The sequence below is a fragment of the Lolium perenne genome, chromosome 7 (assembly GCF_019359855.2).
Source record: "Lolium perenne isolate Kyuss_39 chromosome 7, Kyuss_2.0, whole genome shotgun sequence".
Classification (NCBI taxonomy): domain Eukaryota; kingdom Viridiplantae; phylum Streptophyta; class Magnoliopsida; order Poales; family Poaceae; genus Lolium; species Lolium perenne.
In genome coordinates, this window is record NC_067250.2 from 2,495,598 (window position 1) to 2,508,106 (window position 12,509).

At 43.4% G+C, this 12,509-nt stretch overlaps 1 protein-coding gene across 1 annotated transcript; it reads left to right on the top strand.

Annotated features, from left to right (window-relative positions):
• The first annotated feature begins 1,047 nt into the window (after window positions 1–1,047).
• Window positions 1,048–11,073, top strand: LOC127311681 (protein arginine N-methyltransferase 7). The gene is made up of 14 exons (XM_051342131.1): window positions 1,048–1,480; window positions 2,008–2,230; window positions 2,513–2,638; window positions 2,748–2,912; window positions 2,991–3,109; window positions 3,185–3,285; window positions 7,177–7,436; window positions 8,471–8,707; window positions 8,807–8,880; window positions 9,752–9,845; window positions 9,913–10,062; window positions 10,143–10,217; window positions 10,533–10,629; window positions 10,760–11,073. The coding sequence occupies exons 1-14, from the start codon at window positions 1,140–1,142 to the stop codon at window positions 10,894–10,896; spliced, it is 2,199 nt and encodes a 732-aa protein (XP_051198091.1). The 5' UTR covers window positions 1,048–1,139; the 3' UTR covers window positions 10,897–11,073.
• Window positions 11,074–12,509: the final 1,436 nt, after the last annotated feature.

Below are 12,509 nucleotides of genomic sequence, written 5' to 3' on the forward strand. Positions count from 1 at the left end.
AACTAGCCACGTGAACAACTTGCACTTGGGAGGGGTCCAAGCCTTCCAAATAGCGGGTTCCATTGTAGTGAGAGTGGTGCCTTCAAATTGCATCTTGTAGACCGATGCAGCAGAGTAGGAACCATCTTTAATAAGCTTCCAAGAGATTGTGTCTTTTACCCCTTCGGAGAGATGCACATGGAAGATTCGTTCTCATAGGTTAACAAACTGTTGAATGTGCTCGACATCAAAACCTTGCTCCAAGTCAATGTTAGCGACCCGAGAATCATTTTCCAAGGCTTCCTTGACCGGGATGTTCTCCTTCTTTGCAATAGCGTAAATCTTTGGAGCAATACCTTTTGGTCTACCTCCGGAAAGCCACGAGGAAGACCAAAATTTGGCTCTTTCTCCATCACCAATGTTGACAAGAGTTGCTGCTTCAAACATTTCCCGGTCATTGTCATTGCAAGGGTTGCCAAGGCCAATTCAAACCTTAGAATAGTCCGTCCACTCGAGTCAGAGCCAACGAAGCCTAAGAGCAATGCAAAATTTATCAAGACTCAAGATGCCAAGGGTACCTTGTTTTGTTGGGCAGCACACCGCACTGTTTTTGGACCGTGGTTCCAGATAGAATGTATGTTTTTCTTCGACGACCGATGTTGACAAGAGCCAAGAGAATTTCAAGTAGACTTTCCTTCATAGATTAAAAATATACTCCCTCCGTCCATAAATAGATGCTAAATATTTATTTAAATTTGGATATATCTATACACTAAATCGTGTCTAGGTACATTCAAATTTAGACAAATTTTTGGCATCTATTTACGGACAGAGGTAATAGAAGATATAAAAAAATACCGCGAAAGAATGAAGCTCATCGAACATGCAAGTGGCCACGGAAAAAGACAACGCAACATTCAATTTTCTGTATCACTTGTAGAGCAATTTGCACTTTTCTTCCCTGCTCCATTGTTAAAATGAAAAAAGAAAAGGTTCGTGCGAAGAGCCCCTTGAAGAAATATCAGTATTCGAAGCAGGCCCTCAAAGCAGAAATACGTGCGTCTCCAAGTACCATTTCGCGAAATCGCCACCCCCTAACGGCGAGCCCGTGCCTGTAAAACCCTAGACGGCGGCGGCGGCGGCGGCGGCGCCCCTCGTTCATGCCGAGCTGCCTCGTCGGCCTGGCCCCGCCACCGCCCGCCGCCCACCACCTCCTCGTACTCCTAGGCCGCCGAAGAATGGCCTCCACCACCGCCGGGCCGTCCCGCGCCTTCCAGCTCCGCCTCAACCCGCTCACCGGCGACTCCGAGTGGCTCGTCGTTGACGAGGAAGTGGACGGGGAGGGGGCAGCGCCTCCTCTGAAGACGCCGGCAGCTCAGAGGCAGCTCCTGGCCGCCACCTCCTACCTCGACATGCTCAATGATGCTGCCCGCAACCGCGCCTACCGCCGCGCCATCGAGGCCGCCGTCACCGACCCCGCCGCCCGCGTCCTCGACATCGGGTGAGCATCCGCCGGGTTCCCGGGAAGTTTCTTGCGCAATAGGAATGAACAACAAATATTTCAACTTGAGTGACCCTGCTGTGGGGGTTGGGAATAATCGAATTATCTTTTTCAATCAAAGAAGATGATTAGAGCTTTGTCGTAATACCATTAGAAGGAGGCCTAAAAAGTATATCAAATCGCAGCTGCAGTTAGGGTGTTGCCTTGAACCTGGAGTATCTAGGATCATTTTCCGCTTGTGCTTCTCTACTTATTTAGCATGTTATTTGAGGCGCAATGGAATTTTGTTTTATGAAGAAGTATTTAGCCAAGTCTACTGATTTTCTGATTCAAACTGCAACGGGTAGGTGGACGTGTAGCTTGGTTCTCTTTCTGTCTTGTTTCATATGGAGATGATGATTGCGCAACTATCTATTTCTTGGTGCTAATGCCATGCTAGTTTAGAAAAAAAAATCAGCTATGTTGGCTATATAATCTATAATAGCCGAAAAAAAACAGAGTGGATACTAATGCTTATGATGGTTCAGAGCTGGGACCGGTTTGCTCTCCATGATGTCTGCGCGGGCTTTGGGGAATGTTAGAAGTGAAGCTAGCGGTAGTGTATCAGCATGTGAGTCCTACCTTCCCATGGGGAAGTTGTTGCGGAAGGTACTGAGAACCAACGGGATGGAAAATAAGGTGAAAGTCTTTCATAAGCGGTCGGATGAACTCGAAGTTGGAGTTGAGCTTGATTCACCAGCTGATATACTGGTAGGACTTTGTTTTAGCTTAACTTGCACTCTTGTTCTACTATGGGATTCTTCTCCAATACGATCCATATTTATCCAGTGAATTGACCTAGTGTAGTATTCATACTCTTTAATATGCTTCTTCAACTGTCTCCTTATATACTAAATATGAATTTACTAGTGTACAATTTCAGTTGAGAATGGTCTCACTTAGCAATTAGCACTTCTGTTGTATTAGGCTTATTTTTCTGTTGCATATAAAGTTAATTATAGTTGTTTGAACAAAGCATACTATGTTTTACAGGTGAGTGAAATTCTTGATTCTGAGCTGTTAGGTGAGGGTCTGATACCTACTCTACAGCAAGCTCATGATATGTTACTGGTGAAAAACCCAAAAACAGTTCCATATCGAGCCACTACATACGGGCAGGTCCGTTTACTCCGTGTTATTTAATAATGATTTCATTTGGATGGTTTCTAAGGAACTAATGTTTGATTAGTTTATACTGGAATGTTTTTGTTGCCGTTGTGCATCGTAGCTAGTTGATAGTACATTCTTGTGGAAGATGCATGATTTGCACAACAATGAAGCAAATGCTGCAGATGGTGTCTGGCTTACTCCTGATGGGATGGAAAATATTGTTTCCGTGAAGCTACAGCAACATGCAATGCAGTGTGACCCATTACAAGACGAGATACGATTGGTATGGACTTCATTTTGCATGTTCTGAACTCTGATGCGAAAAATATGTTCCTCCCACGTCCTAATTGTTTTGCTCCAGCTGTCAGAACCCTTCAAAGTTTTTGAATTTGACTTTTCGGAACGACCAGATAGTCATCGAGAAACCAAGATCACGATAAAAACAACTGGTGATGGATGTGTTCATGCTATTATTTCATGGTAAGTATAACATCTTGTAGTCTCTCACTTTAAAGTTAAAACTGCTTTGGATAAATATTGTGTCTTATAATTCAGGTGGGTGCTTCAATTAGATTCTGCTGGGTCAATCTTCTACTCAACTGCTCCTAGATGGGCGAGACAATCAAGTATTGAGGATCTGCCAAAATGTGTCAATGGTTAGTTAAAGAATCATGGCTTTTGCCATGATTTGTTTTTGCATTATTCAGAGTGTCATTTTCCATTTCCGTAGACTGATGCGCTTATATAGTCGGCATGTCTTTACTAACATTTATAATAGTTGATATGTATCCACATTTCTCTGATGTATTGGAGTAATTTTGGACTTGGGCCTTGGGGTTTATCTGGAATTTTATGGGGAATTAACTGTTCGTTATTATTATTTAAAAGAAAATTGACTTCCATAACCACTGCAGTGTTTTACTGACACGAAAATTAGTGCAACACCAAAAAAATTCTATGTTACAGCTTTTAGTATTGAATTACATGAAAATACAATTCTCTGTGTCAACAAAAATATTATATTTTAAATTGGATCAATGCATTTGGTTCATGGAACTATTCATCATGTATGAGTTAATCAATTGCAGTGTCAAGTTTTAAATGAAATCAGTTCATCTTTTTCTGGTCTGCCATGAAACTTGAGGATATTCCTTGAAACGATTGTCAAGTAGCTTATTCATATGGTCATTTAGGTCTATAATTGGCCCGTTCCCAAGCTAGTAATTCCTTGACCTCTTTGGTCATGTAAGTTTTATTCTCTCCTTCACCATCCTTGTCAGCTATCTCACTCTTAAGGCGCTAAAGTCCTTCAAAAGAGGCATATACTCTGATATCAATTGAAATTATAGAGATGATAACCTAGAGGGGCTGAATAGGTTCTACAAATTTTCTTTTAAGTTCTTTAGCAATTTTAGGCTTTGCAGATAAATAAAATGGCCTAATGCAAACTAGGTGAGGCAACCTATAGGATGATACAAGTACTTCAAGCATGATGGTGTCGCAATTTAAGCAACACTAGTAACGAGCTCGGATAGAAATAACCGAGACATGCCGGAGATGAAGACTCGGTGTTCGCTCCCTTGGGGTGAACTATGTCACCGTTGGAGAGGGGTGGGATTCCACTAAGGATTCCCAAGCACCACGTAGGCTCACCTTCTCCTTGATCCTCCTCCACGAAGTAGGAGCTCACTCACTAGTGGTAGGCCTTGAGGCGGCCTCGAAACCCTCACAAACTTTCCACGGGGCAAATCACAAGCCAAAAGCCTTCGGGCAACCCTAGCCGCCTAGGGTATCCCAACAAACACAAGAGTAACAAGCTAGCTCGATGAACCCAATGAGGAATGAAATATGGCTTGGCGAGATTGTAGATCAAGACCTCCTCTTCCTTTTCCCCAAAGAGATTTGTATTTGGTTTGGAAAATGGGAGATGCTCAAGGTTTTGTATTTCACCAATGGTGGGAGAGAGAGCTTCAAGATATGCAATGTGAATGGTTGACCTAACCTTCAAGGAATAAAAAATGCGTTCTATAGCTCAAGGGAGAAAAACTGGCCATTTGGGAAAATTCTTGCGCACTTTCGGTACTAAGGCGGTGAAACCGACTCCAGCACTGGGTGCTCTGGTTCCTGGCCCGGTATCCCGGATCAAAAACCGAGTGGTCCGGTGCACCGGGCTAGACCAACTAGATCGGTTTGAACCGATGCTGCAACCAGGCGACACCAATCCAGTCGGTGTGACAACCGGTCATACCAACTCAGGGCCAGGACAATAGGAAATCTCAAATGGCTTTTCCTCCAAAGTGATAAACTCTCCTCTCTTTTGTGTGAAGGTATATTTTGGTGTTAGAGCATCTCTAGCAGAGCCCTTATTCTTCGGAACCGAAAAAGTTAGTTCAGTCTCCGGAAAAACAAAATGCGAGCGGTTTTGAGCGTGGTGCAGAACAACATCCGTATTCGGAAGCGAAAAACACTGAATTCAAAATTTGCCGGTAAAGTGATCATCGCAAACAAGCTTAAGAACTGAAATTCAAACATATTTGAGGCATAATTCGATAGATACGATCGATAGATACATTGCATTTGAGGTGGTCGACCACCTCCAAAACTAAACTAATTTCACCGGTGGCGACCTACTGTGCGCGCCGCAGAAGACTACGCCGTCGGCGGCCTACTCGGAGTCAAGGTCGACGACCTCCTGCTTCACGCGGCGGACGGCCGCCTACTTCGGCGCGGCCTCATACTCGCGCACGGCACGGACGGCTTCCGCCTCCTCGCGGCGGAGATGACGGCCACCTGCTGCACCGCCGTCGCCTCCTCCTCGTTGTTGAGGACGTAGTCCCCCGACTGCAACTGGAGGTTGCGCACCGGCACCTCCTCCTCGTCGCTGCTGCTGTCCGGGGCGGGCCGCCACAGCGCACAGCCGGACACGGCCGAGGACGACCCCTCGCCGCTATTCGCGTAGCGCGCGAGCTTCCCCGGCAGCGTTAGACCCCAGTTGGTCCAGCGCCGCACGCTGCTCTTCCGAGTGCCTTCTGAGCAGTTCCATTTGCGCCGCTCGGCCTCGGACCGGAAGACGGGGGGGGGGGGGGGGCGGCGGAGAGTTGCTCCCGCCAATCCGCCCGCCTCCCCTGCCGCTTCTGTTCGCCCCAGCCATGCGGTCACGGTGGTGTGGAGAGAGTGGAGAAGCGGCAAGCGGTGGCTCCGCGATTGCTCGCCGGAAGTCCAACCGTGCGCGCGGCGGAGGGGAGGACGCGACGGAGGAGGGTTCCAAAACCCTACTCCCCTCCGCGGCCTGTATATTTACCGGGCCCCTAAACTTCTTATAGGGGCCGGCCCACCGATTCGGGCTCCGTTCTGCGCCACTTTCGGCCCGAACCCGTAAATTCGCCGGAAAAAATCAGTTCCGGCAGGATTTACGGGCTCTGTTAGAGATGCTCTTAGGATATGTATTTGGATGTTTGTAACATCCCCAGCAAGCTCACCGAGATCACCTCTCTTAATAGTGCGGTGTTTCCTATTGACTCAAGAAAAGCAATAGAAATATGAAAGAAACTCTGGCACTGTTCTCTCAACAAATGAGGGGTCTCCAACCATCTTGCATCATCGACACCTATGTATAACACCTGTTGGTAGCATTAGTCCATCTCTAGCTTAGCTGTCATCATAGCCAAAATACCGATTAAGGGTAACATCCTCTACATCATCCTCTCGATCGTCTTCAAACATGGGAAAATATCTGACCGCAGCCCTGGAATTGTGACGAACCGATCTCTTGTGAATCACAACTATTAAGGGTTGTTGCCTGAATGATAAGCTTGTGTGTCCTAATTAAATTGATGTTAAATAAGTAACGGCGAAATCGTCCATAAGCCTAAAGTAAGGGACGGGACGCGGTTACAGGCATGGGAGATGACGGATGGCGACGAGCTGCCAGAGCCTGAGACAAGAGGGACGAGAGGCTGGAGACAAGATGGACAAGAGGGACGGAGCCGGTGCTAGAGATTTCGAACTCAGAGCTTCCGGTGCCGCGGATCTAAATTGCCGATGCCGCCCGAGATGAAAAATAAGGTTTTATTTGTTCTCTTGCTGGAGGTGACGCTAGATTTCATGCGAAACCGTGCAGCCAATTTTTCGTCTCCTGCCATCTCCATGCCTATTCCTGTGCTCACAACGTTCCTCTCTTCGTGCCCGCTGGCGCCTGTCCGAGTGGAAACCGCTGATTCAGGCGTGTCGGTTCTGCCCTGACGCTGCTTTAAGTTTTGTGCAAGCTCAGAACGTTAATTCCCGCGACAAACAAACGAGCATTTTTTGCAGCCACTTAGCCTGTTCGGGGAGGCTGCAAGGCAACCTAACTCGCCCCTAAGTGATTTCGGCACTTTGAATATGATGATTATAGATTTATAGTGTTGTTAGAACATCTGGGCTCCTTGAATTCATTAGTATTGAAGCCACTTGGTTGATCTAGCATGTTCGATATGTAAACCTTTTCGGACCCCACCCTGTTACTCTTTCTGAAGCTAATCAAAACAATTTCTTATATCTATTTGTAGACACCAACGATTGGTGTGATCACTGGAAGCATTGTGTTTGGTTTACACAAGGGAAAGGTGCTCCTGTCATGAAAGATCAAATTGTTTCTCTAAGGGCTAGTCATAACCTAACTAGCATCTCATATCAGCTGCTAAACACAAATGATGAAGCATGCAACAGAAGCTTGAAAGGTGACCAGCTAGCATTGTTACCGGAAAGGGTGGCACTTTATGGTGATAGATATTGGAGATCAGCTTTGATAACTGTAGTGAAAAATGCTGTAAGTACTCCAGTTCATTTGGTTCAAATATCATGTTGTTGCCTTGTGTGCATGATTTTCGCAAACTTCTGTTTTCCGCTGTTAGAATAGATCAGGATGCTAATTTAATACTTCAGCCTATGACTTCTAAAATAATTCCACAGATCTGCTAGTACCACAAAGTTCCAATGATCTGCCAACATTTGAAAATGTATTGAGGCCTCAATAGTTTCTGGTGAAGTTTGATTGTTGAAAAAGGAAAACCTATGCTTGCATACTCATATTCAAATTCTCAATTCACAATCTTTGCTGGTCCCTCTGAACATGGCCTGAAGAGATTCTTAATTTTTAAGCAATCTGGAAACTATGTTATTGTCCTGTTAATTTCGTTGAAAACTAATATCTTTCAGTTGGAGTAATTGATCAGTTCAATGGTTTAGCTACCTACCATTCTATTCCCTCTGTCCCATATTATAAGATGTTATTACAACATGATAACTCATATAGTGGCTGTAATAACATCTTATTTTTTATGCAAATTACCTCGGAAATCCACTTTGGCTCATAGGACGAATCGTCCCATTGTAAAAAAAACACATTTAAAATGTCAAAAAAATATTGGGTGTATTCTAGGCGCCCATCTAAGTTTAATGGAGGAGATTTTTTGTGACCTGTGTAAAAAAGACAATTTTCGATGCTATGACTTTTCGCGAGACATCTTTTTTTTGTTAGTACAAATGTTATTTCATCACAAAATGTTTGAGGACATGTATAAGACACATACATATACACTCTGAAGATTTTTTCAAAACAAAAAATTAAACATTTTTGCCTACGACACTACAAATGTTATTTGTTCACAAAATGTTTGAGCACATGTAAAATACACATACATGTACATTCTGAAGAAAAAATATTTTTAAAAATAATTTGAACATTTTAAAATGGGTTTTCCGTAATGGGAGTATCTAGTCCCATGAACCAAAACACTGCCTACCAAATTACCTACGTTATTCTAACATCCTCTTATTCATATTCAATGTTTCTCTGTCCAGCTGAGAGACAGATCTTCGCAAACCTGTATTGTGGCTGATGATAGTATATTCCTAGCTCTCTTAGTTTCGTCTCTGTCACCATCTTCAAAAGTCATTGCCATGTTTCCTGGTCTACGGGACAAGGGTGCAGCATACCTTCAAGCTGTTGCAGATGCTAACAATTTCTCCATGGACCAAATTCAAGTGATTGGTAGAAGAGTGGCATCTGTTACCGCGGATGATTTGAAGCATAAGAAGGTAAATGCTGCTAGGTGTGTAGTCTGACTTGAAAGTAGTTAAATGATTCATACTGTTGTTCTCTGAATGTCTCTTGATCTTATCATTTCATCTCTATAGATTAACTTATTAATGGGTGAACCATTTTATTATGGCGGTGAAGGGATGCTTCCATGGCAAAACCTACGTTTCTGGTTTGTTACTTCAAAATCCTAGTATTAATTGTACATCAGATTCAGCTTTGCATTATTTCTAATACATAAATATGTCAATAGATGTTGCACATACAAGTTCACACTTCACACTATAGAAATTGTGCTCTTATTTCCAGTGTACAAGTTCCCACACTGTTCAGAAATCGACAGTCGTATTCTGCTTTTGTCAACATTTTTTAGTACATTTTAATTCTTTATTTGTATGTTCCTGATCGATTTCTTCTGGCCTGGCAAAAGTTGATGTAGTAGTAACTTATGGTTGAACTTCGCATTTATACTTTGGTGTTCTCAAGCCCAAATTTTAGAGAAACAGTGTCCTATCAAATGTTTGCTTCTTGTGGTAACATAGTTTAGGAAAAATAAATAATGCACCCTCAGTTTAGAAAAAGAGAGGTACTCCCTCCGTTCCATAATACTCGTCGCATATGTCTTAACTAACAAGCTACGAGCACCAGGAAAAAGGTTTTGTGTTCAATTGTTGCCACCATTTTAGGTTAGGTGACCTATGTTTGGGCTGGAAGCCTGGCATGGTTGTTTTGAGTAGCTCAGTAGCATGTGAATCTTTGAGAACCATATGTAGCAGCCAAGTTAAACCTTGTAGGCTACAAGGACGTAAGCCAGTGTTTGTTTGGGCTGAATGTGGGATGTTACACTTACACCTATTTACCTAGTTTTTATTGAATTTACCAAGTATTACTCTTACTTCTTTATGAGAAGAATATGGAATCCACAATTTACATGGGAGGCCTAAGTGAACATTGACTTATTTCAGTATGATGTGAAATATATTCTTTTATGTTGTATTACCGAGTGAAGATGCCAAAATCTGTTCCTGTTATTTTGCTTTTAGGAATGCAAGAACTCTGCTTGATCCGATGTTATCCAAGGATGCACTCATAGTGCCTTGTAAAGGAATACTGAAGTTGTGCGCCATGTCTCTTCCGGTTAGTCTGTCATTTTTAAGTTGTGCGCAAGAACTAAGTTTGTATTCTAACTACTGAGGTACTGTAGGACTTGTGGAGGAGTCGTTGCAGCCTTAAAGACGTCGAGGGTTTTGACCACTCTGTTGTTAATGAGACTTTAGGAGCCTGCGGTGATCTTCCTGGAGAGCAGCAAGGTCCTTGTCTGCCATATTATGTATGGCAATGTGGTCATACAAAGGTAAAATCTAATAATGTCTCGGGGTTGTGCACAGATTTCATTTCACTTGGTTGACTAATGATACATTCAAACTTGAGCAGAAATTAAGTAAAGTATACTCTCTCATGGACTTCAACTTTTTTGAGCCTATTCACTCCTGCTTTGGGAAAACAAAGGTATGCTTTGTTATCTTTTTGGTGGGATACTGGGATGAAAGTCATCAGAGTTTTTCCACTGTAGTATGGGTCACTTCAAATTCACAAAGATTCAAGGTTTGGCGAATCATTATTGGTTCCCAATGATACCGAATCACAATAGCTTAGGGAAGCTTCGGTCTCTAGTGTCGCACTAAAATACATGGCAGAAAAGCATGTGTTTCGGGAACTGCCATTACTTTGCTGGCTAGAACATGCATGTCAGCATGTGGTCTGCATACTTTATTTGTGCTGCCAGGTCATAGTAAAACTCGTATCTGCATGTGATCTTTGTAGATTGAGTTTGCTGATGCTGGAACATGCCATGGTTTCGCACTTTGGATCGACTGGGTGCTTGACGAGAAGAACTCCACTGTGCTAAGCACAGGACCAGGTAGAGAAACCACCTTCTTCTCACTCTTGGGTACATTCTTTATCTGTGACTGGTACTGATACTGGTGATGAAAGTCATGGTTATTATATTACCCTCATACTGATATTGGTGTTGCTGATATTAACCTCAGATAGCCGATACTGGAAGCAAGGAGTGCAGCTGCTCAGCAAACCTGTGGAGGTGAACCCGGCCGATTCAGCGGTGCATGTCGAGGCCTCCTTCGATCCTGCCTCTGGAGATCTAACTTTTAGTTCCTTGTTCTCTTGATGTAACTTGGAATATTCAACTTCTCGCATGATAAGAAATCGCCTGGCTTTACTGTTTGTGGCTGCCAATGGTTGCTTTGCTAGTTGTTGGACAGCACGGCGATATGCACACGGAGATTCGTGTATAACTTGATGATTATGATGATGATGAGGCAACGCTTGTTTCTTTCAGGAGAAACTGCTTGGGATCATCACCATCTTTCTTTATTATTGAAAAAACTGCACTAGGACGTGTAGGGCGGCATGCCGCCACCGTCCCGCCAGCAACGGTGGCTCGTCAGAGTTTCCCCCTTGCTCAACTCGTTTGTCTGCACATCATTTGCTTGTGATAATGTGCATTATCATTTATTTATTCAAATAGATAGATGAATGTGCCATGCGTCATATTACTTGAGAGATACATGGTCGTGGTTGGTATTTCCTTTCCATCTTAAGTTACATCTTTCTACTAATCAAGCTACATGCCATTGTGGTTGAACACTGTATTGAAAATGATGTTGTTTATATGAGCTTGTTTGGGAAAATGTAAATAAATAGTCCGCGGCAGAAAACTGATCCTTTTTAGTCAATTATTATATTCACACATACATATTTCATCCGTCCATAGGTAAGTGTCTTAAATTTGTTTAAATTTAGATGTATCTAGACACTAAATAGTCTCTACATACATCTAATTTTGACAAATCTAAGGCGTCTAATTATGGAGAGAGGTAGTATTACATATACAATTTTACTTTCGTTTTATTCATCCTTCTATTACAAATCTTTTGTGAATTTGTAAATAATTAGTTGGTCCTCTTAAGTAATGATGTCCCCGCTATGCGCCGTGATGATGCCTGCGGCAGCAGTGTGGGGTGTCATCTCCGTTTTGCCGATGCTCCAGAGTCCAGCCGTGGGTTGTGATTCTTCGCAGTGCCCAGTCACCACTCACCATGAACGTAGCAGCAGCACGAGAAGGGGAATGATTTAGGATCGGGACGGGTAAGAGTTAGTAATGTGTTTCTTTTAACAGATAAAGGGGCCTAGAAAGACCCCGATCGATTCCATTCAGCCACGTGGCAGGTACATTTTATAGAAAAGCCTCATTACATCACTCCCAACGAAGAAACCTGAAATTTGAGGTAAGAGCCTCTCTATTTGCGAAAAACACCCCTGCAAAAAAGATTACCATGCAATCCAGTGCCTGAATGCCGCCGCCACCAATCACCGGCGATCTCCAGGCGTCGCCGCCAAGATCCAGGGCCAGGGCGCTCAAGGGCCTGCGACCGACGAAGAACCGCTGCCGTTGGCCGCTGTGGTAGTAATGTGGCTAATCCACATTGAAAGCTATACTGGCTGACTTGTAAATTTGTAATTAATAGTGTCATGTATGTTTGTTTTGAGGAGGGGAAGATAAATTTGGCTGGCACACATGATTGGCAAGGAATATTTTATCCTGCAATTTACCCATGGAAGCCGGGTATTGGTATGATTTTGTACCTGATTCTGTAAATGGTATGTTTGCCTACGACGACCATTCGCAAGGTCAACACTCGTTGAATTTACTTGGAAAAAAACACATAACCACGACAAGTAGATACACGACATAAGGACCAAGTAAACAACACGGAAACA

Excerpts from the sequence above, each read along its gene's own strand:
- LOC127311681 (XM_051342131.1), top strand. The coding sequence starts at position 1,140 with ATGCCGAGCTGCCTCGTCGGCCTGGCCCCGCCACCGCCCGCCGCCCAC. Across the intron at positions 2,913-2,990 it reads TACAAGACGAGATACGATTG|CTGTCAGAACCCTTCAAAGT; the intron begins GTATGGACTTCA and ends GTTTTGCTCCAG. Across the intron at positions 7,437-8,470 it reads TAACTGTAGTGAAAAATGCT|CTGAGAGACAGATCTTCGCA; the intron begins GTAAGTACTCCA and ends TTCTCTGTCCAG.